This window comes from Squalius cephalus, assembly GCF_949319135.1.
Source record: "Squalius cephalus genome assembly, chromosome: 2".
In the NCBI taxonomy this organism is placed as follows: Eukaryota; Metazoa; Chordata; class Actinopteri; order Cypriniformes; family Leuciscidae; genus Squalius; species Squalius cephalus.
In genome coordinates this window covers 44,712,037-44,739,257 of record NC_137123.1, presented here as the reverse complement: position 1 = coordinate 44,739,257, position 27,221 = coordinate 44,712,037, and the positions used below count along the sequence as shown (strand labels likewise).

At 37.8% G+C, this 27,221-nt stretch overlaps 2 protein-coding genes across 8 annotated transcripts in view; one reads left to right on the top strand and one right to left on the bottom strand.

The window, feature by feature from the left end:
• cntln (centlein, centrosomal protein) overlaps window positions 1–2,734 on the bottom strand; it is a 175,123-nt gene extending 172,389 nt beyond the window's left edge. For 2 of the 3 annotated variants that reach the window (XM_079863540.1, XM_079863542.1), the window contains exons 1-2: window positions 2,506–2,734; window positions 1,665–1,752 (exon numbers count right to left, since the gene is read on the bottom strand). In XM_079863540.1, coding sequence (XP_079719666.1) covers window positions 1,665–1,745 — 81 coding nt within the window. In that variant the 5' untranslated portion in view covers window positions 1,746–1,752; window positions 2,506–2,734. The remainder of the gene's footprint in view (window positions 1–1,664; window positions 1,753–2,505) is intronic. The other variant, XM_079863541.1, reaches the window with a different exon arrangement.
• Window positions 2,735–8,747: 6,013 nt separating this feature from the next.
• Window positions 8,748–27,221, top strand: part of bnc2 (basonuclin zinc finger protein 2) — a gene marked incomplete at its 3' end in the record, with an annotated part of 304,130 nt that continues 285,656 nt past the window's right edge. For all 5 annotated transcript variants that reach the window (XM_079863507.1, XM_079863505.1, XM_079863508.1 and 2 more), the window contains exon 1: window positions 8,748–9,265. In XM_079863507.1, coding sequence (XP_079719633.1) covers window positions 9,263–9,265 — 3 coding nt within the window. In that variant the 5' untranslated portion in view covers window positions 8,748–9,262. The remainder of the gene's footprint in view (window positions 9,266–27,221) is intronic.

Below are 27,221 nucleotides of genomic sequence, written 5' to 3'. Positions count from 1 at the left end.
ATATATATATATATATATATATATACGAGAACTAATAACTCATGACTCCACCAAAAGTCATGTTGTTTAACAAACATATTCCGTCAATAATAAAATATTCCGTCAAAAAAAAACTGACCATCAAAATGCATGAAACAAAAAATTAAATCAGAGAAATCCTATTTATAGAGAAAAGATTGAAGAGTCATTCAGAGAAAAAAAAAGAAAAACTAAATAGAATCTGAACTCATTAGTTGCCTAAAGAAGAAAGTGGTGGCAGGGAGACATGCAAGAAACACACTTACAATTCAAAGTGTCTTTGGGAAAAAAAATGGCTTTCAAAGATTTTAAGCTACATTACATTTAATGAGAGACATCTAAAAACTACATTTTCTGACATTAATAAAAAAAACTGAATTATACCAGATCAACTTAATATAAAATTATCTGTTAAATTATGTCCACATCATTATAAGATTAAAGTCATAAATCCCTACAGAATCTGCTGGTGTCCAATTAGTACATGAATTTTAAACCCTATTCAAAAGTGTCTAATTAATTATTTACTAAATGGTGCAGGCAGACCTTGGTAGACCATAGGCTAAACATACAAAGTAGCGTCTGCAAGAGAGAGAGAGAGCCTGCGCAAATGAATAGAAATAGAGATCTCAATATTCCTAGTCTTCATTGTGTTTAATGACAAATTAAGAAAAGTCCTCCATCAAATAGGTGGTCTCTTCACAAGTGCTTAATCTCACTACATCAGAAGATTGAGCAACTCCCACACATTACAGGGATTTTCTCATGGCATGGAAGGTGTTTGATATGTTGAAAGGCAGTCGTATTGATGAATTATTTATCTTATACAGCAGACCATGAATGCCCACTGGATGAGTGCACTCATTGAATGTTGCTATTTATACAAATATTAATAAAGTAAAACTGCCTCCCTGATAATTCTCAGGTCCACTAGAAACATTTTGCAGTTAATGGCAGTCGATGGATGGGCACTGTGCCTTTTACATAAATGATATGTGATTCTTTATAAATACATGCTTGTCATTAGAAGTGAAAAGGGAGAAAAATCAATTGTGAACCACAGGCAAGTGAAAAAAAGACAATCAATCGACATCCTCTGATGATGTAAACCTATTGTAGGTCAGAGTAAGTCTTATATTGTTTTATAGTAAGTAGAGGCTACCCACTGAGTAACTGACAGCCCTTCACTATTAGTAGTTACCAAAATCAGTAGTAAGGATGTCTGGGAGTAAGCTATGTGCTCAGAAATGCACATATATTAGTAATATGTGTCACTTAAAACTTGTAATTACTTAATGATTACAAGTTTGAGACACTATTGACAATGCAGGTATTTGTTTTTAGGCACCACCTGGTGGGGCTTTAACAATATGCAGGATAAGTCACACGAGTTTAATGTTTAATACACAGAGGGCATATCAGATAGAAGTCTGATCATTGTAGCACTGCAATTGCACAAAATAAAATAAAAATAAAATAAAAAAATAAAAAACTTTTTCCAAGGAAGTGCTATACAAGTGTTATCTTAGACTATTTGATTATTAGATTATTGTTGCATTAGTTGAAGACATTGTGGAAAACAATAAGAGTCACTAAAGCCAGAGACAGATGAAAGATTACTTTGACAAATAAATGGTTTAATATACCTGGCATTGAGCGAGGTCCTCAGACAAACTTGTCACCTCTTCCTCAAGGAGCAAAACATGTTCATTGTCTTTTGAGTCCATCAAGTTCCTAACAGAAAAGGTTTCATTAATATCATTGCGTAGTTAAACAGGATAGATAGATAGATAGATAGATAGATAGATAGATAGATAGATACTAGATAGATAGATAGATAGATAGATAGATAGATACTAGATAGATAGATAGATAGATAGATAGATAGATAGATAGATAGATAGATAGAAAGATAGATAGATAGATAGATAGATAGATAGATAGATACCTTACGAAAATTAACCATGGCTTTACAACAAAAAAAACATGGTTACTAATTAAACCATTTTAACTACAAATTAACCATGATTTTGACACGCTAACCATAGTTTAACCATGGTATTTGTAGTAAAACTAGTTTTACAAATAATAATCAAGAAACTATGGTTACTACAATTTTACTATAATAAAACCATATAACGTTAGTTAATTTTAGATAGATAGATAGATAGATAGATAGATAGATAGATAGATAGATAGATAGATTCTCTGTGTAGAGATAAGTCTCGGACGATGACAGCTAAATATTGTGCGAATGAGCAACACGATGAATAAGTTAATCTGAGTCTGTGAATTGATCAAACACTCTTCATCAATACTGTCAAACCACAATAAACAGACACTTAATACAGCAATTCACTAAAACATTTAAGTCATATGACCAACTACAGAAATAATCCATTAAAAATATTTAATAAGACAACAATAAAACAGCTAACTTAGGTGAACCTAAACAACTGCTCATTTCAATAAAGTGTGTTGTCTGACCTGCAGCGCGTCCTTGGATACTGCTGAACTTAACGTTACAGTTTATGTAAAGTGAAGATCTGCGATATTATTAAAACACCATTCGGATCGCATCTGACATGATGTAGTCATTAGAAGGCTAAAACGGGAAAAGAGAAAACAGACCTCATTAAAGAGAAAATACTAACAAACGCCTGGACTGTTTCAAATGATCGCGCCACTTCCGTGTTTTGACCTAAGGTTTTGACACAGAGCCGTTTACCACACTTCACGACAGCCCGAAACACTTTACGGTTTTCTGGTCTCTATGGACATTCTTCATATGAATATAACATTACCATTTTTAATGCTATCAGTATTATACACGGAACATATTACTAAATGATTTAACTATTCTAATATTTGATGTTGTTAACATTCACAGGCAAGACCTATTGATGCATAAAAAGTATCAAATAACTTTTAGGCTACAAAACCTTCGTTATAGCCTAAGTAGGCCTATAAATAGTAAGATATAACAACTTCATTACAACTGTAAATCATAATAAATTAATTAGAGGTGTAAAAAGCTATTTCCTTTCTTTCAAATTGTTTGGTTAATATCAAGTTGCCAAAGTTTTGTTGTAGTAAGGATAAATAACCATATTATTGAGCAAAAACTATGATTTTGTTTTCTCAAAAAAAAAAAAAAAAAAGATAGACATAAATTTACATCATAGCTTTACACTGCTGAATTCCCATGGTAAAATGTTGGTCAGTAAAATGATTATTCGGCATATACATCTTGGATATTATCATTCATATTGCTCAATTACTCCAGGTGTGCAGCACTGTAAGTCAAATACTTATTTCTCAATGTGCCTATTTAAATAAAAAGCTCCTAAAGAGTCTACCAGGGTTGTTTATCTTGTTCACACAATATAAATGATCATTTAGCCTGTACTCTCGTATCATTCTGATTTCATTAAGGTACATCTATTATTGCATTTTTTCATTGCATAATGGTTGTATAATGGAGTATAAACAACAGTGCCTGTCCTCATTGGCTAGAGTCATATCATAGTCAAAAGGCTAGATGATTAAAACCACAGAAACAAGATTAGACAGATATAAAGGAGGTTGCAGGAGTGCAACAGACAGCAGGTCATCTGCTTTGGAGCTTGCATGCTCTCTTGCTCCAGAAGAAGTCAATTGACTTAGCGTGATTAGGCTTTTCTTTGACCCGCAAACAGTGCCTCTCATTAGGATGCTCATTTGAGCTGCGATTTCAGAGGCAGTAGACTGGCTGGTAATTTGCAACATCTGCCCCTTTTAGGAGTGCAGACACATGGCACTTTTGAATCAACTTTTTCTTTCTTGCTCAACAAAGCCCTTTGTTTACTGCCGATAGTTACCAGTCATCCATTCCGAATGTGATTTTACATGCACTCTCTGGCACTAATATCAGTTTCCGTTCAACAGCCTCCAACAGCGGCCAAACGTCACAAATGTAACATGCTCCATTTACAACCCCCAAGGCCTGTAAAAAGTTCAGATCAACAGACAACCACGCAAATGTTGTTCAAGTAGGAAATAAATGAAGTCATTTTTCCAGTTATCTATTTAGTTTAAATCTGGATTCAAAAACAGAAAAGAATATAAATAGAGAATAAAAATAATTAGCCTATAATAAAAACAGAATATCCTTGAGTGATCCTAATTTATACTGCACTACACATTAAAAACATTTCTTACCTTAAAGGTATGAACTTTGTCAGACCACTTTTTGACTTTTATTCATGAGAGTCTGATATTGACTTAGACACTGATTATTGTTAGCTGTCTGTGTGTGTGTGTGTGTGTGTGTGTGTGTGTGTGTGTGTGTGTGTGTGTGTGTGTGTGTGTGTGTGTGTGTGTGTGTGTGTGTGTGTGTGTCAGTGAGTGAGTGAGTGAGTGAGTGGGGGGGTTTAAAATCCAGCTGAATCCTGTTGGTACAGTATTATCATGTAATTTCTAATTGCTTATTTTTGACTTGGTTTTATTTGTTTTGTGTATTTAGGTTTTAAACATTTCTCTTGCTCTTCATTGGTTGTTCTTGACTTTGTATTTAGTTTTTTTTTTTTTTTACTTTTAGTAATTAGCCTACTATTAGCTTTAGTAGCAGGAATTTGTGATTTTAAGCATTCTAGAACCTTATATCATAGCCTGACAAATTCCGATCCTGTCTATTGTCTTTGTTGCTGCCACAGTATTTTTGAGGTGATGTCAAATAAAATGATTCCATTTAACTCATCTGTTCCTCCTTCTCCATGTCACTGAGAAACAGAGATGTATTCACACTGAATCACCATGCAGCACATAAAATCAGGAAGCACTGACAATCCCTTGGTGGGCTGAGTAGGCCGAGCACGGGAAGTATCTCACCACAGAGGATTGGGAAAACCCCAGTTCTCCGCCTGCAATCCGAGGTAGGAGGACTGTCATCTGCTGAGCGTTTACCTTTGATAAAGAGGGGAAGAAAATAATGTTGCACTTTATAATGCTATAAAAACATACAAGACGCTCGCTTTGTCGACATGTTGGCTGCAAACCTGGCAGTGTCACTTTGGAATGGAAATGAGAGGCATTTTAAAGAGGAGCACAACACATCATTTCCCAGAGGATGAACATGTAGGTGTGCAAATCCAGTTGAGATAGTGTAGATGCTTTAAACTTGATTCTGACAGTTTATGTGCCCCAGGATATTGGTTTTTAAAAGAGAAATAGAATTTGATCCTATCCAGCTTCCCACGTCCATTGTTTTATCCTGAAATGTAACCAAGTTACGTTATGTAGGCTCTTTAAAAGTTTGGAGTAAATAAATATGTAATAGGATGTGCATAAATCAAGTGTTAATGACAAAAAAAGACAATTTATGTTAATAAGGGATAGGGCATACCACATGATAATAATAATAAAAAATATAATCTAGTCTCACTTTATAATAGGTGTCTTTAACTACTACTTTGTGTAAAAAACTAAAAAAAAGTTAGGTATATCCCAATGTGATTCATATTGATTAAACACTTTTTTCTGATATTGAGGTTGGATTTAATTAAAGTTAGGACAAGGTTTTGTGGCATGGTTGGGTTATGTAGTAGATGTGACTACAGAAATTAATTTCATATGTAACTATATAAATGTATTTTGGTTACAATTTATTTTAAGGTTTCTTTGTTACACTGTAATTATACATTTAAGTACTGAGTAATGGTAAAGAACTACATGTCTAGGGTTAGAATTAGGGTTTGGTTTGGCTTAGGGTTAGTTGCATGTAATTATGCATAATTTATAATTATTACTGCATGTAACATATGTAACAATGACACCGTAAAATAAAGTGTTACCAGTAGTCTTTTAAATATTAGTACAATGTAAAAACATGTATGTACACAATAGGTGCATTGTCTCTAATGATTATTTTAACTATTTGTACATATAGTTAAAGTGCGTCCTAAACTCTTTATTAATATAATTCTCTGTAATGTAACTGCAGTGAACCTAAGGCCTTTGCAAAATCCAGCTCCTTCATAGGAGCGACAGTCAGTCATCTATAGATGCCTGACAAGCTGCCCTTTGAATATATTCTGTGGCTTCCATGGCATGCAACCTACAAAGCTGCATCTCTCCACTTCCCCATCGGCAAACCTGTCATCACGCGCCCATCCGCTGGCGTGCAACACACCCGGAGCTCCCATAGAATGCTCTGCATCCCAGGACAAGCTCCACTGTTGAGCATTTGTCCCCCGTGCATGAGTCTCTGGCTCCATCTGATGACCTTCTAACTGTCTTCAGCAGGCAGTGGGTTCGGATAATGAGGGGATTGATAAGAGGGCTCTCTTCCTGTGGGCGATGGAGGGAGAAAGGGGAGCCAGTGGGGTGGAGGGAGCAATGCTTGCCCCATGTGTCTCTGTTGAATTGTGGGAAAAAGGAGCGAAGTGATTCCCCTACAGGCTGTATCAGATTTCCCCTGAGAGGATCATGCTGCTCAAATAATGTGAGCCTCTGGCAAACACAGAGAACCTTTTCACTCCTTTGTTTTTGTTTATGCTTATGAATGTGTGCAAAGAGGTGTCCATGGCCATTATCATCTGAAAGTATGGCGTCAAGTATAGCTAACAAATATGTACTTTGTTTCCTTCTAACTTGAATCAATGTTCCAGCTAGGATGTTTAGGGAAAGTTTACACAAGACAAGAGATCAATGGTAAAAAATGACTTCCTTATTGAGGGTGGACGGCGAAGTTAGAGCGAAACGTGCATGGCCTCCTTCCAGAAGTCAAGCGACACCATCAGCTTGACATTTTCCTCAGTATACACAAACAGGAACTACGTGTGGCATTTATTGAACAGACACACAGTCTATGACAGCTGATGGCCGTCCCAAAGGACCAAAACCGGTTGAAGGTTCAATAGCTCATCATCAACTGCCCTTTGAGTAATTAGACAACTGGAAGGGGTCTGACATAAACCAATACTTATATTCGGGTCCCACAGGTGGCTTTTTGCAGCTGATTTCAGAAAGGAAGCTGCTTTAATGTCATGTTTTTCTTGAGCAAATAAAGGAGTCAAGCTGCGGAGTTCCTATCTCTTGGACGCCACTTGTTCATTGCACTTAGAGGCTGGTTTGCCACAAGATGAGGACATTTAATTGACATTGAGCTTATTTCATGCAGAGTAACAAAATAATTTTGAAAAAGGATTATGAAATTGATTTCAAAACAATTTAATGGCACATCAGTACAAGCTAGAAGTTGCATAAAACATCAAAAGGAGAATTACTCATTCCTAGACTAATGCTAGGAAACTGAAGCCACGTGAACATGCTAATGTGTCCATTACTCATAATTCTTTAAAGGTCTATCTTCTCTCTTCTGTTGTTTCATATCAGGGAGCAATGTACAGTAATATCTCATTTAATTAGGGATTTAAGATCTCTAACTACCGGGCATATGGTATTTACTCTGCCATGGCCTTGCACATCAGATGAATATGCATATCCTGGGAGTGTGTAGCTTGTTACCCTAGAACAAATTCTACACAAGTTTAATCCCTGATCTATTATTTACCTCTTGACCAAACATGTGAGTGGGGCTTGTAGGCACTCAGCTTGATCAAAATGACTGCCTTGGGATTTAGGGGCTTCTATTGGTCCAAAGGAGAAGTCTGTCATTTGACTTTCCTCAGCTTTCACTCTTGAGAATCAATCTCTGTGCGCACTATAAGGAAAAAAGAAACAAGTCTATTATTAAACATTTATAAGCGCTCTGTTCAGACAGTCTGGGGACACAAGTTTGGGAGATATATACTGTAGGAAATCAGTGTCCTCAAACATCTCTAAAGCAAACTATCTTAGTGATTTGTGTGTGTGTGTGTGTGTGTGTGTGTGTGTGTGTGTGTGTGTGTGTGTGTGTGTGTGTGTGTGTGTGTGTGTGTTGTAGGGGTACTCTCCTTTAAGTCAAATTGGGTAAAACTGGGCCTGATGAACATATAGGAATTATTAAAAAACAAGGACAAAAATCTGACTCTAACACATTCAATATCATTGATTCACACCGCAATAAAAAAAAAATGCTAGCTCTGTCCATTTGTCATAAAGTAGGCCTAGTCGTAAATGCATTGCACATTTTGATTTAGGACATTTATTCTGTTAAAGACAATTACGAATGCCCCTTATTAGTTGTTGATTTCATTTTACATTAAAATTAAATTTTACATTAAATTAGTGTGTAGTGTAATAATTATTGTTAGGCCTATTATTATTCCATTTTCAGTAATTCATTTTAAATGTTTACTTTAAAATTTTAGAGTCTGGGTAGAAATGTAAAAAAAAAATTTAATAAATAAATAAAGAAATAAAACATTTTCAGTGTCTGCATGATTTTTTAAGGGTTTTGTTACACAGAGATAGCTCTTATCATAACATAACGGTTAGTCTTTACACCAGCAATACTAGAACATGGCCACTATAAGATAAAAAAACAACAACAACTCCTAAATATACTTGAACATAATATAATATAGCTTACTATATAACATAACTTAAAATTAGCATATATTATCTTAACTTGAAGATAGTGTATTACTGAACATACTAGAAGATATAAAATATAATTCAAAAATAATAATATATAGCCTATAAATATAGGATAATTAACAAAAATTACAAGATGATAATGTATTATCCTCTATACAAGATAATGCACAACCAACTACACTAGAGAAAAATATATCACCATGTTCCTTCGGATGTAATGCAGCAGTCAGAGAGAGCTGACTATGCAGAAGAAATAGCCGGGAGTGAGTAGACAGTCAGTTTTCTCTTCCCGGACAGCCAGAGATTTACCCCGCTGCTTCAAACTACCCACCCACTTTAGTCCCGCTTCAGTCCCGGTGGAGTGTCTTATACGAGCGGATCTGGAACAGCGGAACCAGCGCTGGGCTTCTGGATCCACCGAAACTGCTTATATTTCAGCCAACGTGCTTCTTTCGCTTTACTGAGACCCGGTACATGCGAATGACGAGAGCGCAGAGCTGACTCCGTTTTTTTTTTTAAATCAATGTTTTCCAAACGATAAAGGACTGTTGTTCTCGTTGTTCCCAATATCATTATCGGTTTAAAACTGAAGGTACAGACATAAAGTTTTGAGTGAGTTTAGAGAGATTTGCGTAAAGAAGAGAAGAGGGAAGAGGAAAGAGTCCCCCCACATGAGGGCGAGATCTGACTGAACTTCATTCTGCCATTCACACAATATGAAGAAATGGTGAGTATGAGCGATCAACAAATGAACACTTTACAATAACTCTCATTAATGGCATTAACAAACAGTAGGCTACTGTACAGTATAGCGCTCATTACGTTCACTACACGTACACTTAAATAGTTACAAAGGTCATGAAACTTAATACAAATAAATCTGTTAACCGGTATGACTTACTGAAGTTTATCGAAAGTGTTGGTCAAGAAGTTTAATCAGAAAATCTACCGCCTTGAGCATATGTTTACAAACTTGCTTTAACAAGCAAGTTAAAGATAAACTGCTTTACCTGGGGATTTCTTTCATCTCACTTTTTCCTCATTACATAAAAAACACTATATGAGGGCACAAGTCGCTTATGTAAAAAATAAAATAAAAATATAATCATAGAACTAAATCAAAACGTTAATAGGTTATGTGTCAAATAGGTCCAATTTTATAAGTATCATCTGTATTTTTAACTCATCTACAACTATAATGGATACATATAAAATATTTAACATAGAATAACAGAATTTATGAATAATGTAATATAGATTTGTTTGTTAATATCCTTTAAAAAATATGGTGGAAACATATCCTTGAAGTAAAATAAAATAACTTCACATAAATGTTTATGAATTGCAAGACAAAATTATTCAGCTTTCAAAACTGGTGTTAAAATGGCAGCAATCATCATGATTTACTTTCAATGTATTTTTGTACATTAATCATCCGAGCAATACACAAATGCAACCAAATTAATTAATTTAAAATTTATTTTAAGATTTATGTACAACCTGTTGGTGATGATTACAATATTTTCTATCATGCCTGTTTTTTTTTATCATAATGTTTATTGCTTTCGTTTTTCTGAAAAGAGAGAAAGTGATTTACAAGGGCAGGTGAACACTGAGGTATTTCACTCTCAGTGAACGCAGGGACAAGGAGGAGATATCACTGAATATATGCAATTGGAAAAGATATCTCCCCGTTACTCTACTTAAGGATTTATGAGATTGGTGCTTTAAATTATTATTATTATATATTTTTTTGTCCTAATCTCAGCAGCTGTCTGTGATGGGGCACAGTTGTTCAAGTGCTGCAGTCAAGAATGCCAATTTGCATTCCAAGAGTGTCATTTGATGACTTTTATCTGCACGGCTCCCCGGACTTTTCTGGACACTTAACATTTCATCTGCTCCATGTCAAGAGTCAAATGCAGTTATGTCCCCCTTCTCTATCTCTATCCTCCTTGCTCTCTTTCTCTTTGTCTTTCTTAGTTCCATCAAATTTTTTCTTTAAAAAAAAAAGACCATAGGTTCAGGGCAGGAGTACAGGAGAAATGAGAGGGTGTGCAAGAAAGAGGGAAGGAGGAGGTAAAATGAAGAGGTGCTTTCATGTTGCAGGCGCAGTCTAAGGCTGAACTTGTCAGCTGTGCTGGTGTGATTCTCCAGGGGCCTTGGCAGAGTAAGAGGGTAGATGATGGTTAGACGGTTCAATAAGCGCATGGACAGGTAGCCCTAGTGACGTCCCCCGGAGACATTGTCTTAATGAAGAGCAGGTCCACTTAGCCCTGTGTTCTCTGACCCTCTGCCTACTCTCCACACACACACACACGCACGCAAGCAAGCACGCACGCACGCACGCACGCACGCACGCACGCACACACGCACGCATACACACACACACACACACACACACACACACACACACACACACACACACACACACACTGCTTATTTGATCTTACAGCTCTCTTGAACCTCTCTGTGAGTTGAGTTGGTGACGCATGTAAAATTGAGTTTCTAAGTAGAAATGTAGGACTACTTAAAAAATGATTGATAATAGTAATAATTTGTGCTCCTTGTATTAAGTCAAAAAAGAAAAGCCTTATACTTGTGCAACCTGTAAACGAAAAAAGTGGAATATAGAGCACTGCTGAAACTCATCCATGTCCACACTGATAGACAGACAGTATGTTATGGATGGATGGGGTAGGTGGGTACGACAGGTTGGTCATAACACCAGCAAAACAGTGCGAATACCTAGCCGAGAATAGTGTTACTTCTATGTAAAGAGACGGTTCAAATTTATTTTGAAGTTTTGTACATTTGCTGTTAGAAAAGAGGCATTTTTTCCTCCTTTAAAAAAGAGGCATTTTCTCCTCCTTTGTCCATCTGTGGATTCTTTTGATGGGCATTATAAGTGAATGTGTGGATGAATGACCTGAAGAAAAAGACTATGAAATTGAACTAAAACACAGACAGTTATTTCATTGAGAGACCAGAATGATAATAAAAAAAAAACTAAAAAAAACATTGTATATGTTTGGTAGAAAAACTATGAAAGAAAAACATGCAGATACAATGACCATTTTAAATCTCATTTCAGTAATGAGAACTTGTTACAATAATTAGGCTTCATTGTTTATTTTGTATTGTATTCTGTATTTTCTAGCAACGTCACAATATATAGTTAGATCACAAGTGTTTTTAAACAATCGTATATGAATTGATCAGGAAACATCATACATTTTAAGAAATGTAAGATTAAAATAAAATACAGGGTTTTCAACTTAAATACAACAAAATATTGTTTTAAATGTATTGATTTCCAGAAGGATCATAGCAATTATGTTATGTTTGTTGTTGCAATTATTTTTTTAGGTTTTGTGGTTTTGTGCTGGTATGCACACAAGGCATCATTGGTAAAGTGTCCAACAAACACTTTTTTTTTCTATTAAAATAGCATTTTTGATTTTTTTTCTACAACAAGAGTACACACTCTCTGTTGTATATCTGTGATTCATTGCCAAGGGTATTTTGTTGCGGGATAGCTGTAAATGTTGAGGTAAAACAGAAATACTCTGGTGTGTCAGCTGCTAGAACTGGATTGATGACCTGAGGAAATGATAGTTTAAGGGTAACCTCTGCTCTCTTAAAGAACTAAGACAATAATTCACTTCTATTTGTGGAGTGAACCAAGCTGGGCTGGGGATGTTGTGGATCTACAAGCTAGCACAAAACAGAAGCCTTGCAGTGACTAAAGTACTCAGTGGGGAGGTGTATGATTATTGTGGGTGATTTATTTTTTATAGTTTATATGGTGGAACTACAGAATAAGATGTTTCACATTGTGTCGTACAAAATGTGGTGGAAACAATGGGATTTCCAGCAGTGCATTTGTCTCTTAATAAAAAAGAACAGGGATAAACCTGTTTAGCGATCCTGTGAGGTCCAAGGAAAGGTTTGATTAAAAAGTGTCACTTCTGACTGAGCTTGGACTAGAGCGCTGAAAGAAATCAGATATGACAAGATAAGTGGTAGGTCTTAAATAAATCCCCCAGAACTACACAGCAGCACATGGCTACTTGAATGTATGAAGCTGAGCTATACTGTATATGTTAAAATGCTAATTATTATATATTTTTTTAAGAAAATAAGTAAAATATTTAGTTTGTCTTTTTTTGACAAACTTTTTCTTCATCTTTAAAAAAAAATAATAATAATTGACTTCACTCTGTGTATTATTGATTCTCTGTGGCACTTTGGAGTAATTTGATTAAGTTATTGTTGATGCTGAAGTTGTTAAAATTATTATTATTATTATTTTATTGTTTTGGAAGACCTTTTTAATCCTGTTTCCTAGTGGTTCAATAATATTAATCTAGATACATGCTTTGGTTCTGACTTAGTCACTTTTATTTTGATTAGTTTTGCTGCCTAGTTTATTAGATGATTATTTACAGAGAGGTTGGGAAACATTTACAGCAGTATTATTTGTTACAAATAATTCGGTACAAACTTTTTTTTTAAAGTGCAGTAATTTTATTCATATATACTTTTAATTGGTGATGTGTTGATAAAGTATGTGATGTGTTGATAAAGTATAAAGTATGTGTGTATGTGTTTTTTCGGTGTGTTTATCTGTGCATGAGTGTGAGGAGAGGGGGACAGTGCAGCTTTTGAGCAGACAGAAATGCCGCGTCTCAGAGAGCTCTTTCATGTGACTATAGCATTCCACTAATGCAGTCACAGCAGCGATGCACAAGACGAGACATGTGTCCCGTCCTCCCTCTGCCATCAGTCTCATCAGTCGCTCTCTGTCTCTCTCGCTTTCTCTTTCTATGACCTTAACATTTATCAGAGAACCCTGTGCAAAATTCCTCTCAGCATCTGTGGAATGAGAGAAGCCAAACATGTTCACACACACACGCACACGCACACACACACACACACACACACACACACACACACACACACACACACACACACACACACACACGAACACACAGCCAAGAACTTTAAACAATAAAGCACACTGACTCTCACATTAACTCTAATTCTCCATTTTTGAGTCTCTTAGCACATACTGTTTGTGTATTTCTTGAAAAAGTAGTTGTTTTACACATAAAATGCAATGTTATTATAATGTTTTTCTTCCATGCCGTTTCTTTCTATCCATTTCATTAATGTACGCATAGCCTCTCTGTCTGAGATTGAGGGAACAATAACAAAACAGCCCCACTGTCACCGTTATTAGATTCCAGCTTTCTTTACCAGGCAACCTCATATTAAAAGAGAGAGAGGGAGAGGTGAGGGAAATGAGCCGTGGATAGAGTTTGTTGAGTGTGTCAAGGACATGTGCCACATGTTGATAGCTCTGAAGACCAGGGGTGAGGACGACACAGGGAGGGAGAAGAGGGGTCTGGCCAGACGACAACTCCGCTGGAGAAGTTTACTGATAACACAAACAGTTAGTGCAGGAATTCAGTTTTTAATAGGTGTCTAGAGGAAAGGGTGATGTTTGCTTTCACAGGAGGAACTTGTACACACACACACACACACACACACACACACACACACACACACACACACACACACACACACACACACACACACACACACACACACACACACACACATTTCTCTCTTATTCTGTATTGTAAAAAACAAAACAAACAAACAAAAAAGCAAATCGCAATGTACCTCATGGCCAAAAGGTAACAGTTGCCTAGTAATCTATACTGCTTTTATATCACTAAAACCTGTGCTCACTGACTAATTGGGACACTTATAGTCTTCTTGCCTTAAAGCTTTAATAAGACTGCATTTCATTTTGAAGAGTTCAGAAGTTTTTAACTATTTTCATCAGACTTTTGTCTCTAAGCTTTAAGAGCATCATTTCATGTTTCTCACTAGCAAAAAGGCTTTGGTGACATTCCTGATTGCGGCCTGTTCTCATTGTTAGCAGCTTTATACCCTCAAGACTTTGGTAGAGCTAAAGATCTTTCTTTATGAAGAACTATGGAAAACATTTCTGAATCTTTTCAGCAGGACAGTGTGGAAATATTTGTTTCCTATACAAGAAATACAAGAGGAATTATCGAACACATTCCAAATTTAATACAAGTTAAGCTCAGATTCATTAATTTATTTATTGTTTGTTGTAATTAACATAATGCCACAAATGTTGTGGATTGATTTTAACTTGCATTGAACCTGGAATATTCCTTTAACAGAATGAAATAAAAATGAAACTTTTAACATGACATTATTTTGGACCAATATAAAGTTCATAAATTGGTCAGTCAGTCAACCATTGTGAGGTTGGCATTACATTTACTGAAGCTACTCCAATAGAATAATATGCTTTAGCACAAGAAACCTTTGTTACAGATGCTTTGAGGTATGATCAATGTTCATGGATTCCATGAACAATAACTCTCCTATGTGATTGCTATTATTTCTCTGAGCCATTTTAGAGGATTTGTAGTTTTATGACTACAGTGGCATCATTAACTAATGCACCAATACAAGCTTATTCTGCTATTCATCTAATGATAAAACACCATGAGTATCCATCAATGTTAATATTTCGTTAAGCGAGTCTTGGTTTCCAAAAAGTTTCTTGCATTTCGAAACTATAGAGTAAATAATAATATCTTACCTGAAAATCCTTGGGGATAAATGCAATAAAAGCCATTTTTCTTTATTAGGTATTTTCTCCTGGCCCTCTCTTTCTTTCTCCTTTGCTACATGCCAGTAACCCAACACCACCAGAAACAAACGAACAGCTCTGGCACTAGTGAAAATCCTCAAAATGTTTTTCGTTATGAGACACTTTTTTAATTTCTTTATAGATATATAACTGTGTTCTATAGTGAAGCGAAGGCTGCTAATCGATATTATCTTATTGGGTGTGTGGTTTTGGTCAAATATCTCTCTTGGTTGTGCCTCAGGTGAGGGGCAGCAGACTAATAAAGCATGTTGTGTCTCAGGGGCAGAAGCAGGGATGAGTATGGATTAGTCAGTGTACCCTTCCTGTGAAAATACAGTATAGCTCAAATCTGGATCTCTCTCTCTGTCTCTGTATGGAAGGCTTTATTCATGTCCTAATGGAGCAGAGAGTCAGCACATGTCAAATAGAGATGAAGGGGGTCTGCAGAAATGCTCTCCTGCCTGTATGTTTGTCCTTGGTTAAGTCGGATTGCCTGTGGCTGATGTCTGAGGAAAGTTATGAAAGAAGCCATTCTGTATAGTAGCTCTGAACTCAGAGATTGGGACACTGAACTATGCTTTAGTATCATTTATGGTGTATTTAAAGACAGCTTATTGTAAAGGGTTTACATATGTGTATTATTAATCCTTTATGTACTGAAAAAACAAAACAAATGAAACACCAAAATGATTTAAAGGGTGTTTCTGAAGGTTTTAACAATAATAATATATACAGATTTGTACTGTAATATCCAGGTTTTCCTGTTTTCTCTTTAATAAATAGATATGCTCAAATACACTTCAAAAACAGCTCAGAGAGACAAAGAAAGAAGGGGAAGTGAGACATAAAGTGTGTGCCACTTGCAAGCCAAGCTGTTATTACAGTCTAGAGCACCCTGTCATAAATACTCATAATTAGATGCTTCCAGAGACCTAATAATTTTACCATGTAACACAAAGTATCTTGAGTGGCAGAGTTACTTTCCTCTCTCCTCAGCTTTATTTACTGCTAAAGTGAGCCAGTAGTCTGTTTCTCCTTATAACTCGCTAATGGAAGGGTTGGTTAGTACAGTAGCTTGGCTGATGGCACCCTATATGATTTCTCCTTTCAGTGGTGTCATCTGAGCAAGTCCTGTGTTCATGTTTTCACATGTAAACGCCACTCTGTTCCACTCCAGTGCTTCAGACCTCTTTTATGAGCCTATGAAAATTTCAGCTGCTTTTTTGACGTTAAGAAAAAAAAAAAAACAGAAAAGAAAAAAAACACGTAGCCAGCGCTACACAACTCTTTCTTTTTTGGACAAAGGACCTTCATCAAATATCATTCAACCTAACAAAGTGTTCACACCATTTTATACTTATTTGCAAGATGTAAGTTCATCTTTCAGATCTTACTGGCCAGGAAGGCTACATTAAATGTTAAGAGCATATTGGTATGTTAGCATTGTGCCTTTGTACCTGCATCCAGCATGTCTTTGTGAAGCATTAGCTGAAGCAGTCCAGGAGTTCTCCCTGTCTCCCACATCAAAGCTTCTCACATCTTCCGTCCAGGTCCAGCCACAGTCCAACTAGCCTATAATGCCAATTTTATAGTGCAAGTTTCAGCAGCTCTTCTCAGCTCTGAGTACATGGAGCATGTTTAGAGTGTCACCCAATGATGCTAGCAGTTGGTCCATATCATTATTTTCTGAGAAGAATCACTATAGTGTCTACTATGGTATGGTTTCATTTGTTCGCTTGAAACAGGTTCTTAGGTTTTCAGTCTTCATATCCAGTCCATGTATGCCTACATCATTACCAAAGCAACCCATGCAGATAGATTGGTTATGTTTGGACACACACATCTTATTTGATCACTTGCAATTAATAGTGAGGACAGTCTGCCTGAAAAGATATGATTTGAGAAACACACACAGCCATTTTTCTACTATTTAAAAAATACCAATAAAGACAACAGAAGGGGAAGGTGAAAACAACAAAAATGGATATGTGAGGTCAGAACTTCAAAGCAGAAGGAAGTTGTAGTGTGCATGTATTGAATATGAGTTCATGGTAAGAGTATACTTAAAAGGCTAGAATGCTCTATGTAAATGCGGGACGTAACGATGGGGAAAAACAAAGCATTTCTCAAATTTTAGACTGCAAGCACAGTATGAGGAGATCATATTATATATATATATATATATATATATATATATATATATTCATAAAAAGTGTTACAGTTTAGCCTTTGAGTTGTTTAGATTGTTCAGTTCTTTCTTCCTGTGGTAGCTTGACTATGCCAGAGTTTTTCAAAAGGCACTATAAACTTTCCATGTCCTCTTTCATATCAGTGTGGATGCAACAGTGTTACTCAGGCCATCAGGCTTGGAGAGAACATTAAACCAGTGCTGGTCATCCTGCTCTTCACAGGTCATTGTGCTATCAGGCAGGGATACAACTGAACACATGCTACAAAAATACGAATTCTACAGCACACATAATGGGTTGCCACAAATAAACAGCTTTGGTAACTGAAATGGCACAATAATCCAATATTCACTAAGGCACTACGCAATGGTAGGTTTTTCACACAGAGATTCTTGAAAATTTCTGTACAAGTTGTTTTCTGGCATTTCATGATTTTGTTCATCCATGCTGCTAGACATTTCCCATATTCTTTGCTTTTATAGACGGTATGCACATCATATCACAGTAGGAGGGAGTCACCCACTGAGTGGCAAAAAGACTGAGTGGCAGCATTGGTGTTCAGCTTGAAAAACACACAAAACACATCTAAAATGGGAAAGAGTTTGCGATTGACTGTACAAATAGATTCAACAAGAAATCTGAGCTTTTACAGCCGAAAGCTGCAGAAAAGAAAAGAAAAGAAAAGAAAAGAAAAGAAAAGAAAATGGATTCACAGATATATTATATTGATATTGAAACAACCAGATTATCCATTGATGTCAAAATATCCAAAAAGAATATTCAAAAGTGACATAAAAGTCACTTTTGTGCAATCTTGAAGTACGACCAAGTGTCAAGTCAAATTTGTTAGCTCTTCACAAAACACATTTATTCTGAACGGCTTTACATAATTCATAATGTTATGTCTATGATGGCTTTGTCACTAGTGCTTTAACAAATTTTTGGGCTGGGAGATATGATGATATATATAACAATGATACAAGTGATCATCCAGATTTATATCTACATATATTGTATTTATAGTGTTGTCTAGCAGATAAAGCTCTCACAGGCTTATTTCCACAGCATCAAAATCAGGTACAAAGGTCAGGAAACCCAATTCCTGGCCAAATGTCAATGTCCAGGACCACTGGTTCTTTGGTAAGATGTCAGGAACACTGTCGAGTCCAACTGCCTTTAATTTGAACCGTTAATTGCAGTTTCCCCTATTAAATCTAGTCATGCTGCAGGATGTTTTGCCACTCAGTTCAGCTGAGGGGGTGTGTACCGGCGGGAATGTGACGTCAATGCATACCCTCTATTCACACACATCCTGGACAGGTCCGTAAAGACAGAGTGACATCACTATATGGCATCTACCGTACTTGTTGAGAAGCCCCGCTCTTTCATCTTTCTTTTTATGTTAAACAACTGTGTATTGCGTAAGGTACCACTAAGCAGAATTTTGTTGTCTGCATGGATTGTCAGTAGGCCCTTAGTTTTGGTATTGTTCCAGTTCACAGCCATTTTTATTTTCTTTTTACGTCATTGTCTGTATACAAACTTTCCCCTTCTTCCTGTTGTCAAATAGTCATAAAATACCTGATGCCTGTTCACACTCACATGCTCCGTAATTGGTCCCGATAATGTTACTAGGGTCTTGATACGAAGATTGAATTTTCCAGCATTCAGTTTGCATTCACATAGAAAGCTCTCCAGCGATTTGACTGTAGTTTTCTGAAATCCAGTGTGAATGTAGCTTACTGTATTTTAAGGGCATTTTGTTATTTGGACCCCAATATAAACATTTAGCTACTTCCATTTAAGGCTGACTGACTTCACTCTTTTAAAGTGGTAAAAAGAAGACAGCATTCAACAACAATTCAGATTCAGTGGTCCACAGAATTCAAACCAGCATTTGTCTCTGTGTCCCAGCTAAAGATCTCCTTTGTGAATTCATACATGACAAGAAGAGTGCAGACCCAACCAAGAAAACATGATACAGTACACAAACATCTTCCTTACAGTTCAGAGGGGCATGATTGCAAACCAAGTGGACATCAGAGAAAAGACATTTCATTGAAAACATAAAGTAAATGGTTCATAAATGTTCAGGTTTAAAATTAGAGTTTCATGTTATTTAGCTGCACAAAGACTGCAATGCAAATGTGTTTTTACGATTCCCTGTGGTAGTGCCGACTCTGAATCTGTGAATAGGTTGCATAGGATGAGTCTATTTAATCATCCCGTCACCTACAGGTTTTCTTTCCAGCCTCTGGCAGCTTTGTAGTCATGTGACTTAATGTGGACTCTGGCTCATGGGCAGGCCAGGGAATTGTACAGTTATGATTTCTGAACACACTCACATTATAATCAGTGTAAGGCTTACTTTAGCCCCTAATCCTTAAGTGGATAAGCTAAGCTTTAATTAGGCTAATCAGCAGTATAATTAGCTCCAATTACATTTTATTGGCCAGATAACAACATATCTTTAAGTGGGCTTAAACAGCATTGCAAAAAAAGTGTGTTACATGAGAATGCAGTGGCATCTTCACAATCTTTTCACAAGCTCTATATATACAGTATGTACGCTAAAGTGCATTTTTGTTGTTTAAAAGCTTTGTCTTTTTTGTCAGTTTGCTGTGATGCTGTCAGGTTTGTGGACCAGGTTTGTGCTTGAGTTTACTGTGGATCACCTTGACAATCAGGAGGTTCACTCATCTGCCATGGCTTGACAGCGTGTCAGCAGTTTGGTCACTTAGTTCATTAAGCCTAGCGAGATGTGCATTGGTGCATTGAGGGTGAACCCAATCCTGGCCTGACAGCAAGATGGTAGCCCTCCAACTTCTAAGTGTTTATGGAGGATTTCGGAGACACAAACTTCTTTTGTCTTTGTTGCTTGCACATTGTGACTCTTGGGAATCATAGACTCTTTCTCAAAACCCATTGAAAAAAGTGTGTGTTTATCCTTTCAGGCCTGCTCTAGTAAGTATATGTTCATGTACAGCTTTGTTGAGAAAAATAATTAAATTAATTAAACACAGACTATTCTGTCACCGCTTTTGGACACACAATGATCATTTATAAAAATCAGTGTGTGCAGTACAAAAAAATAGGATGAGCAGCAGGACAGGATCTTGTCAGTTCTTCATTGGTCAATGCCAAGACAATGAGAGCTGACATCACTGACTTCCTCTAATAATTTCAAACATGTAAGTTGACTTTGGGTTGGTAGAGCCATTAACTCAGCAAGGAGTTGAGTCGCTGTGGGTGTTAACACCCACCTGCTGAAAGACTTGGGCTGAGTTCCAATTCACTATTTTATGCCCTTTACTCGCTAACTTCCCTCCATCTCACGGACTCGTATTGCTTACGTTACTTGAGTGCCCACTATTGGCTGAACCCTTACAATGGTTTTAAATGGACAGCCCTATGCCCTTGATCACTTGTTGGATTGTGGTATATGAATTGTGTGTATGAATAAACTCGCTCCCTCTCTCAAAATCCACCTAATAACCTTAAGCATATTTACGTACATTCATTGCTCATACATGCATATGAACATCCATACCTTTGCAGTGGCACAGTCCAACGTTCTGATAACGTTTTCTAGAATATTTATATGACTGAGGAAAGGAATTCGTTTTTTAAACATTCTTTAAAAAAACCCTGAATGTTATGAATTTTCACAGAACATTTGAAAATAATGTTTTCAGAATTTTAAAAAATACGTTCTTAGAACATGAGTGTTAGCTAGGATATTGAATGAAAATTTTCTTTGCCGTAAATTGTGGGATTGCCTTATCCCTAAAGGATACAAGTAATGTTGCCTCACATTTTGGCCAAAATGTGCATACAGTACTTTTCTTCCTATTTTCACTGTGAGCAAAAGGTATAGTTCCTTTTATTTCAAGACGTGCCATTGTTCAGCTGACCATTTGTATCTTTATTAATCCACAAAGACTGATCAGCTTGATTGGCTTCATGTTATAATCAGGGATTTCCATTCCAGGTTTTCTTCACTCAAAGAGCATTATTGTTGGACAGATTCATCTAGAGTGTGTTGTCAAACATAACCAGTTGGCCATCAGGTGGTGGGTATAACAATAACATCTGGAATCTATATCCCATATCTCGTCCCTTTCACCAGGGCCGCAATGACCCAATATAAATCTGTATTTACATACTGGACAAGGATTAGGTTGTCCACATTTTAAGTAGCTGTTGCATGCGCTAACATAAGGCAGATCTACCGCAGTGCCTGAACTGAAGTAGTCTGCTTGAGATTAAAGCTCCCCTCCCTCATTCTGTGTGTGTGGTTCTGTTTGGAAAAACTTCAACATGCTCCAACACTGGTTATAATAACGTTACAGGGAAGTATCACATAGCAAGTAGCATGGTCCAATCATCTGCCTTAGGCTTTAGCAGAAGTTCCAACACTTTTGCCACTAAACCAACAGACAAAGAGTTAGAACACATCCCCAAGCGCCCAAGTTGTTTAAGAGTTGAACAGATGTCTGCTAGTGTGTATGCATTTTAGTGCACACAAATATGCTATTTCTACTTGGCTGATGACTTTTTACTTTCAGTGTGCACAATTTAAATCCGTGTTCACTATCAGTTGCCACCACCATCTGGACGCCCCCGAACACATCCCAGACCCCGCTTTTCTCTCTTTCCCTCATCCTGCCTTCCTGCAGTTCATATTTCAGTTTGCTCCCAGGAGCTCGCAGGTCTGTGCCAGACGGAAATTCGCTGAGGCTGCAGGAGCCCCTCGGAGGCCACACAGAGGAGGGACAGGCCAGGAACAATCAAGCCCAGTGCTCCTGCCTCTCCAACAGCCTGTAAGGCTGCTCAGGTCCTCAGGGTGCCTGGTGCCTTTTTCTCACCCTCACTCCCCTCATGCCCCATCTCGCTCTCTCTCTTCCTCTTTCATGCTCACACTATTTCTCCACCATAACGACCCTCCTCTGTCTACTCTCCAGGGTGAACTGAGAGGCCATCCAGTCATTCGTTGTCCATCAGATGTGTTTACTCTTTCCGTGACAGCCAACACATCTGGAGCGCATATTCAGGTTATTCCAGTGCCACTAGACACATTCCATGAGATCATTTCAGAGGTTGTTATGGCGATCTTCGCCCCCCAGTTGTATGACAGAAATTGCTGGAAGAGGGTAGAGAGGTGAGGGTATGGGGTACAAATGTGAACACTGGAACTACTATTAGTGGGGGGTTGGGGTAAATAATTACAGATCCTGTCGCCCTCCCAGATCACTAGCCCTGAGCTGTAACACAGTGCTGCAGTGACATTCTTCCTCCTTCTTTCGTTCTTTTTTATCTCTTGCCTCTTTACCCTTTCTGTCTTATTTTTCTTATCCATCGGCACATTTCAGGTCCTGGCCTCTCCCCCTGAACATTCCTGTGCCTGTGTGTGACTGTGACGGCTGTCATCAGGCAGGAATGTCCAGCTCTCCCACCTCGTCCACCATGCTCTTGGGTGAAGCCCCCCTCCCGACTCTCCTTCTTCGAAACGCTCGCCTTCAGAAAATGTGTTCCTGCAGATGTTGTCCATTCAGTGCATACCTTTGATTGGCTGGCTTCCACAACAAGCAGAGTAATTTTCAGATATTCAGTGGCTTATTTTTGAGCCTGAGAGTGTGCAAGCTACTTTATCTTCTATTTCTTTTACCAGTAAAAGGGAACATTTACCATTTGTTGAACACATAACTCCACACAAATGTGTTGAGGAAAATGTTTTCTTCTCTTGTTCAGAGAAGAAAAAGGCATTTTTCTCAGAGCAAAAATATCCTGCCCATTAAAAACATATTTGTTCTGCCTTGATAGATATGGTATGTTCACAATGTAAAGCCTTAATATTCTCATTACTCTAAGGGCAAATATATGATTTCTTCAAAGAGTCACAACATCTGCAGATTCTAATGGCCTTAATTTCCATGCTATATTTGACTATATTTGACTATATATATTCAAACTATATTTGTCCAACATAAATTGGGCCAAGTTCTTTTGTCTACATTCGATGAGACTTACTTTATGTGTTCATATTTTGCAAACACCAAGGATACCCATGTCATTTTACTACTGCTTTTTCTCCCTCTTCTGGCCTCTCCTAGGTCTCCTCTAAGTCTTGTTTGGTACCAATGTCCCATGGTACTCTTCTGCATAGATAAGCTGCAAGCCTGTGACCCCCCACCTCTGCACTTTTCCAACAATCCATCACTCCCCCTGTTTTCCTTCTGTACCAGTACAGTTTTTGTGGTTGGGGAGAGGTTCAATGGTTCAGTGGTGTTCATTTCAACAACACCCATAAAGCCAAAACATAATATTGTACATGGCTTTGTTCCCCTCTTTTTGACCTTAATAAATTATGTAGATTAGAAAAGTAGAAACACATTGTTCTGATAAGAGGTCTGATGCATCTGGTTGGGGGGAGTGGTGGTAGGGAGAGTCTGGACGATGGTCGGGGGTGGGGGTGGATACGATGGGGGTGGGGGGGAGAGGGGGTCAGAGAGAGACATGAGCCTGTTTAGTCACACTTTTTCTTCAATCCTGGCCCCATATGTTAAGAAGTGAGGAATAACAGTGGTGTCCCAGTTGGAAGAGACTTTATAGGCCACTGCCAAAAGAAAGATGATTGTCTGTGGTGGGAGAGTAAAACAGGGGCCTCGAATGGTAAGGAAAAGCCAAAAGTGTTATGCTGTGGACTGTTAGTGCGGGTGTGCTAAACTATTAGGGGGCGGAAAGCCTTTGTCTGCAGAAGCTGCTGTGTTGCAACACATATGAGAGACTGTAGTGGAATGTGTGTGTTGGAGCATGTGTGATATACAGTGTTTGATATTTATTTAAGAGGGACTCTTAGAGTTTCAAATGCTGGACAAGATACTGTTCCCACTATTTCTTTCTCTCTGGAAGTGTTTCAAGACCACCTAAATCATAAATATACACACGAAGGGGCCACGCATTGATACCATTATGTTGTTTTCTCATAACAAATGTCATTGAAAACCCTCAGCTCTCTTTTGGGGAATTTTAATTTCTACATTGTCAGTGCTGAATGTGAGAGCTCTCTTTAAACTGACACTCATAGTGAGAGAAAAACACAGGGCTCTTATGATCAGGGTGTGACATAGGTTTAACTCAGAGCCTCACATGTGTTGTTCTCCCTCCTGACCTCTTCTGAGACGCAACTCGGCAGGACGACGGGATAATTTTTTGTCTTAAGAGAATTTCAAAGGCCAATGGTGAGAGATGATGAGAGGGAAACATTTAGAAGAAAAGAGAAAACACTTTTCTTCCTCAAGTAGAATCTTGTGTGATCAAAGACAGGTCCCCGTGAAATCTGTGAACCCCCTGCAGTAAAACTCAACATACTGTCAATTAAAAGACACTAATGGTACAGTCCTATTCCCAGCAGTTCCGGCACTGAGAGCTCTTTGGTTCCTCTGGGGAATTCGTTAGGTGACAGAACTGCAACATGTTTACCAATCGGCAGCAGTACTCATGGTTCCTAATGAGAGAGAGAAAGGGGAAAAAAGTAAGAGAAGGAGAGCGAGTCACTGTGAGTCATCTTATTCATGCATCATCTCATACACATGTGTGTGGGGGCGACATACCTGTCTACACTGATGTATATCTCTGACTCGCTTTGGAGGCGCGACTTTGGAAACTCTTGGCAGGTCTAGCAGGGGAAGTCCCCTGGACAACGGATGAGGCAGCGTCTTTGGGTCCTTTTCAAAGGCCAGAGTTTGGAAAGGGAGAGGACATGATGAAGAGATCAGGAAATGCTCCATTTGCATTCCTTAGAACTCTGATGTGATTTCTCATGTGGAAGTTTAACAAATTAACAGGGAGAATGAGATGGGGATACTACAGGAGATTTATATTTGTTCTTAAAAGTGGTGTTAGTAGGCGAATTTTTATAGTGCTGAAAAAATATTCTAATGCCCTGAGCCAAGGTGATAATGTATTTGAGCCAATTTCCCTGCACAGCAAACAGTATTCTTTGGAGCTGATATGTGCCAAATACAAAAGATGGAGGAGTATTTTTGGGATTGTGTAGTGTTCCCTCAGTTGAAGGGCTCTCTGTGTGAGGTTTGTTTTGGATAGTGTCCTCACTGCCCTTCCACATACCAGCTGCTGCGATACACCTCTGAGCCCGGTGCAGGGAACACAGAGGGCTCCTACCATAGGTCACTTTATTAATGTGCTCTCTCTCTAGTCTGACATTATTAACCACATCTTGTCTGTACAGGAGACATTCCTGAGAAAAGCCCCCTAACCTGACATTGTCACCATTTGAATTATTGCTTCATCTTTCCAATCTGATGTCTTGAGTAAGAATGCGCTGTGGGGGGTTGGGGGTTAGTATGCCAGCCAAGCAGTTCACTTTTTTATGGGATGGACTGCTGTGAGACAAGTGTAGTTTTTTTTTTTGTTTATTTATAATAAATATTTACTATTTTATAACACTGTTGTTCAATTGTATAATTATGCGCATTAAGTTCTAATGGTTAAAAATCTCTCCTTAATTTTTTTTTTAAACATAAAATAGCTATATAAATTCAGCAAATAAGAACTGTCCATTTTTCAGGATACTTTATTTTAAAGATAATTTTGTAAAATCAAAATAAGCTTTACAGAGCTTTATTGGAAAGTCTTTAAACAATGTTTTTCATGCTTGTCCATAAGACGCTAACATTTTACAGACAATTAAGGACAACTTAAAGGACCCTAAAGAGACCTTTCTACTGACTCTGAAAAGCACCATGAGAAAGATGCCCAGGGTCACCATGAGAAAGATGCCCAGGGTCAGGAAAGATTACACTCTGCTCACCTGCGTGAACATGCCATAGTCCTGCTGCAGGAGGCATGAGGACTGCAGATGTGAACAGAGCAATAAACTGCAATGTCTGTAATGTAAGACGCCTAAGACAGTGCTACAGGGAGACAGGAAGGACAGCTGATCGTCCTTGCAGTGCCAAACCACATGTGTCCATGTGTCCACCCAGATGTGTTCGAGACCTCGCAAGTACCTTGGTGGAAGAGTGGGGTAACATCTCACAGCAAACGGCAAATCTGGAGCAGTCCATGAGGATGAGATGCACTGTAGTAGCCACAGCACATGCTAACTTCTACTTATAATATTGCCCAGCCCCCCCCCCCCCCCTTTTTTTTTGTTCACGCATTCATTATTCCATTTCTGCTTGTCAAATATCTGTGAATTTTTTTTATGTCTCATTATATTTGTAACATTTAAGGTCTTAGTTTATATATGTTATAATGTTTAAACATAACAGGACGTTTCTTATTATTTTTTTTTTTTGCTGAGTAAGAAACAGGAAAGCTAATGAAAACATTGTAGTTCAACGTTGTCATAGAGCAACCTTAAAATCTTTCTCAATGTTCTATTACACTATGTTAGAAAAAGTTGATCAGTTAACAACATCTGATTAATGCAATAGCCCAGCTAAACTAACTAAACACCTGGAAGACCGGTCAAGGCCAGCAAACCAGCTTAGGTTGTTAACCTTTTTTTTTTCTTCTTTTTTTTTTATAGGAGAGATGAAGCTCTTACAGCTCTCAGAGTTTTCATGAAAGGGTGGAGGGATGGGGCATTAGAGGAAGCAGGGACTGGTTTACATGTATCACTAGTTTGTAGGCAGTGAGAAATCTATTCCACAGGGCTGTGCTGCTCAGAGACACACAGCTGCAGGGGATTAGTGACCCTGAGCGAGTCCAGAAACCAGGAATGCGCCAGCCCCCTCTTAAAGATACCACCGGAGAAGGAGGTT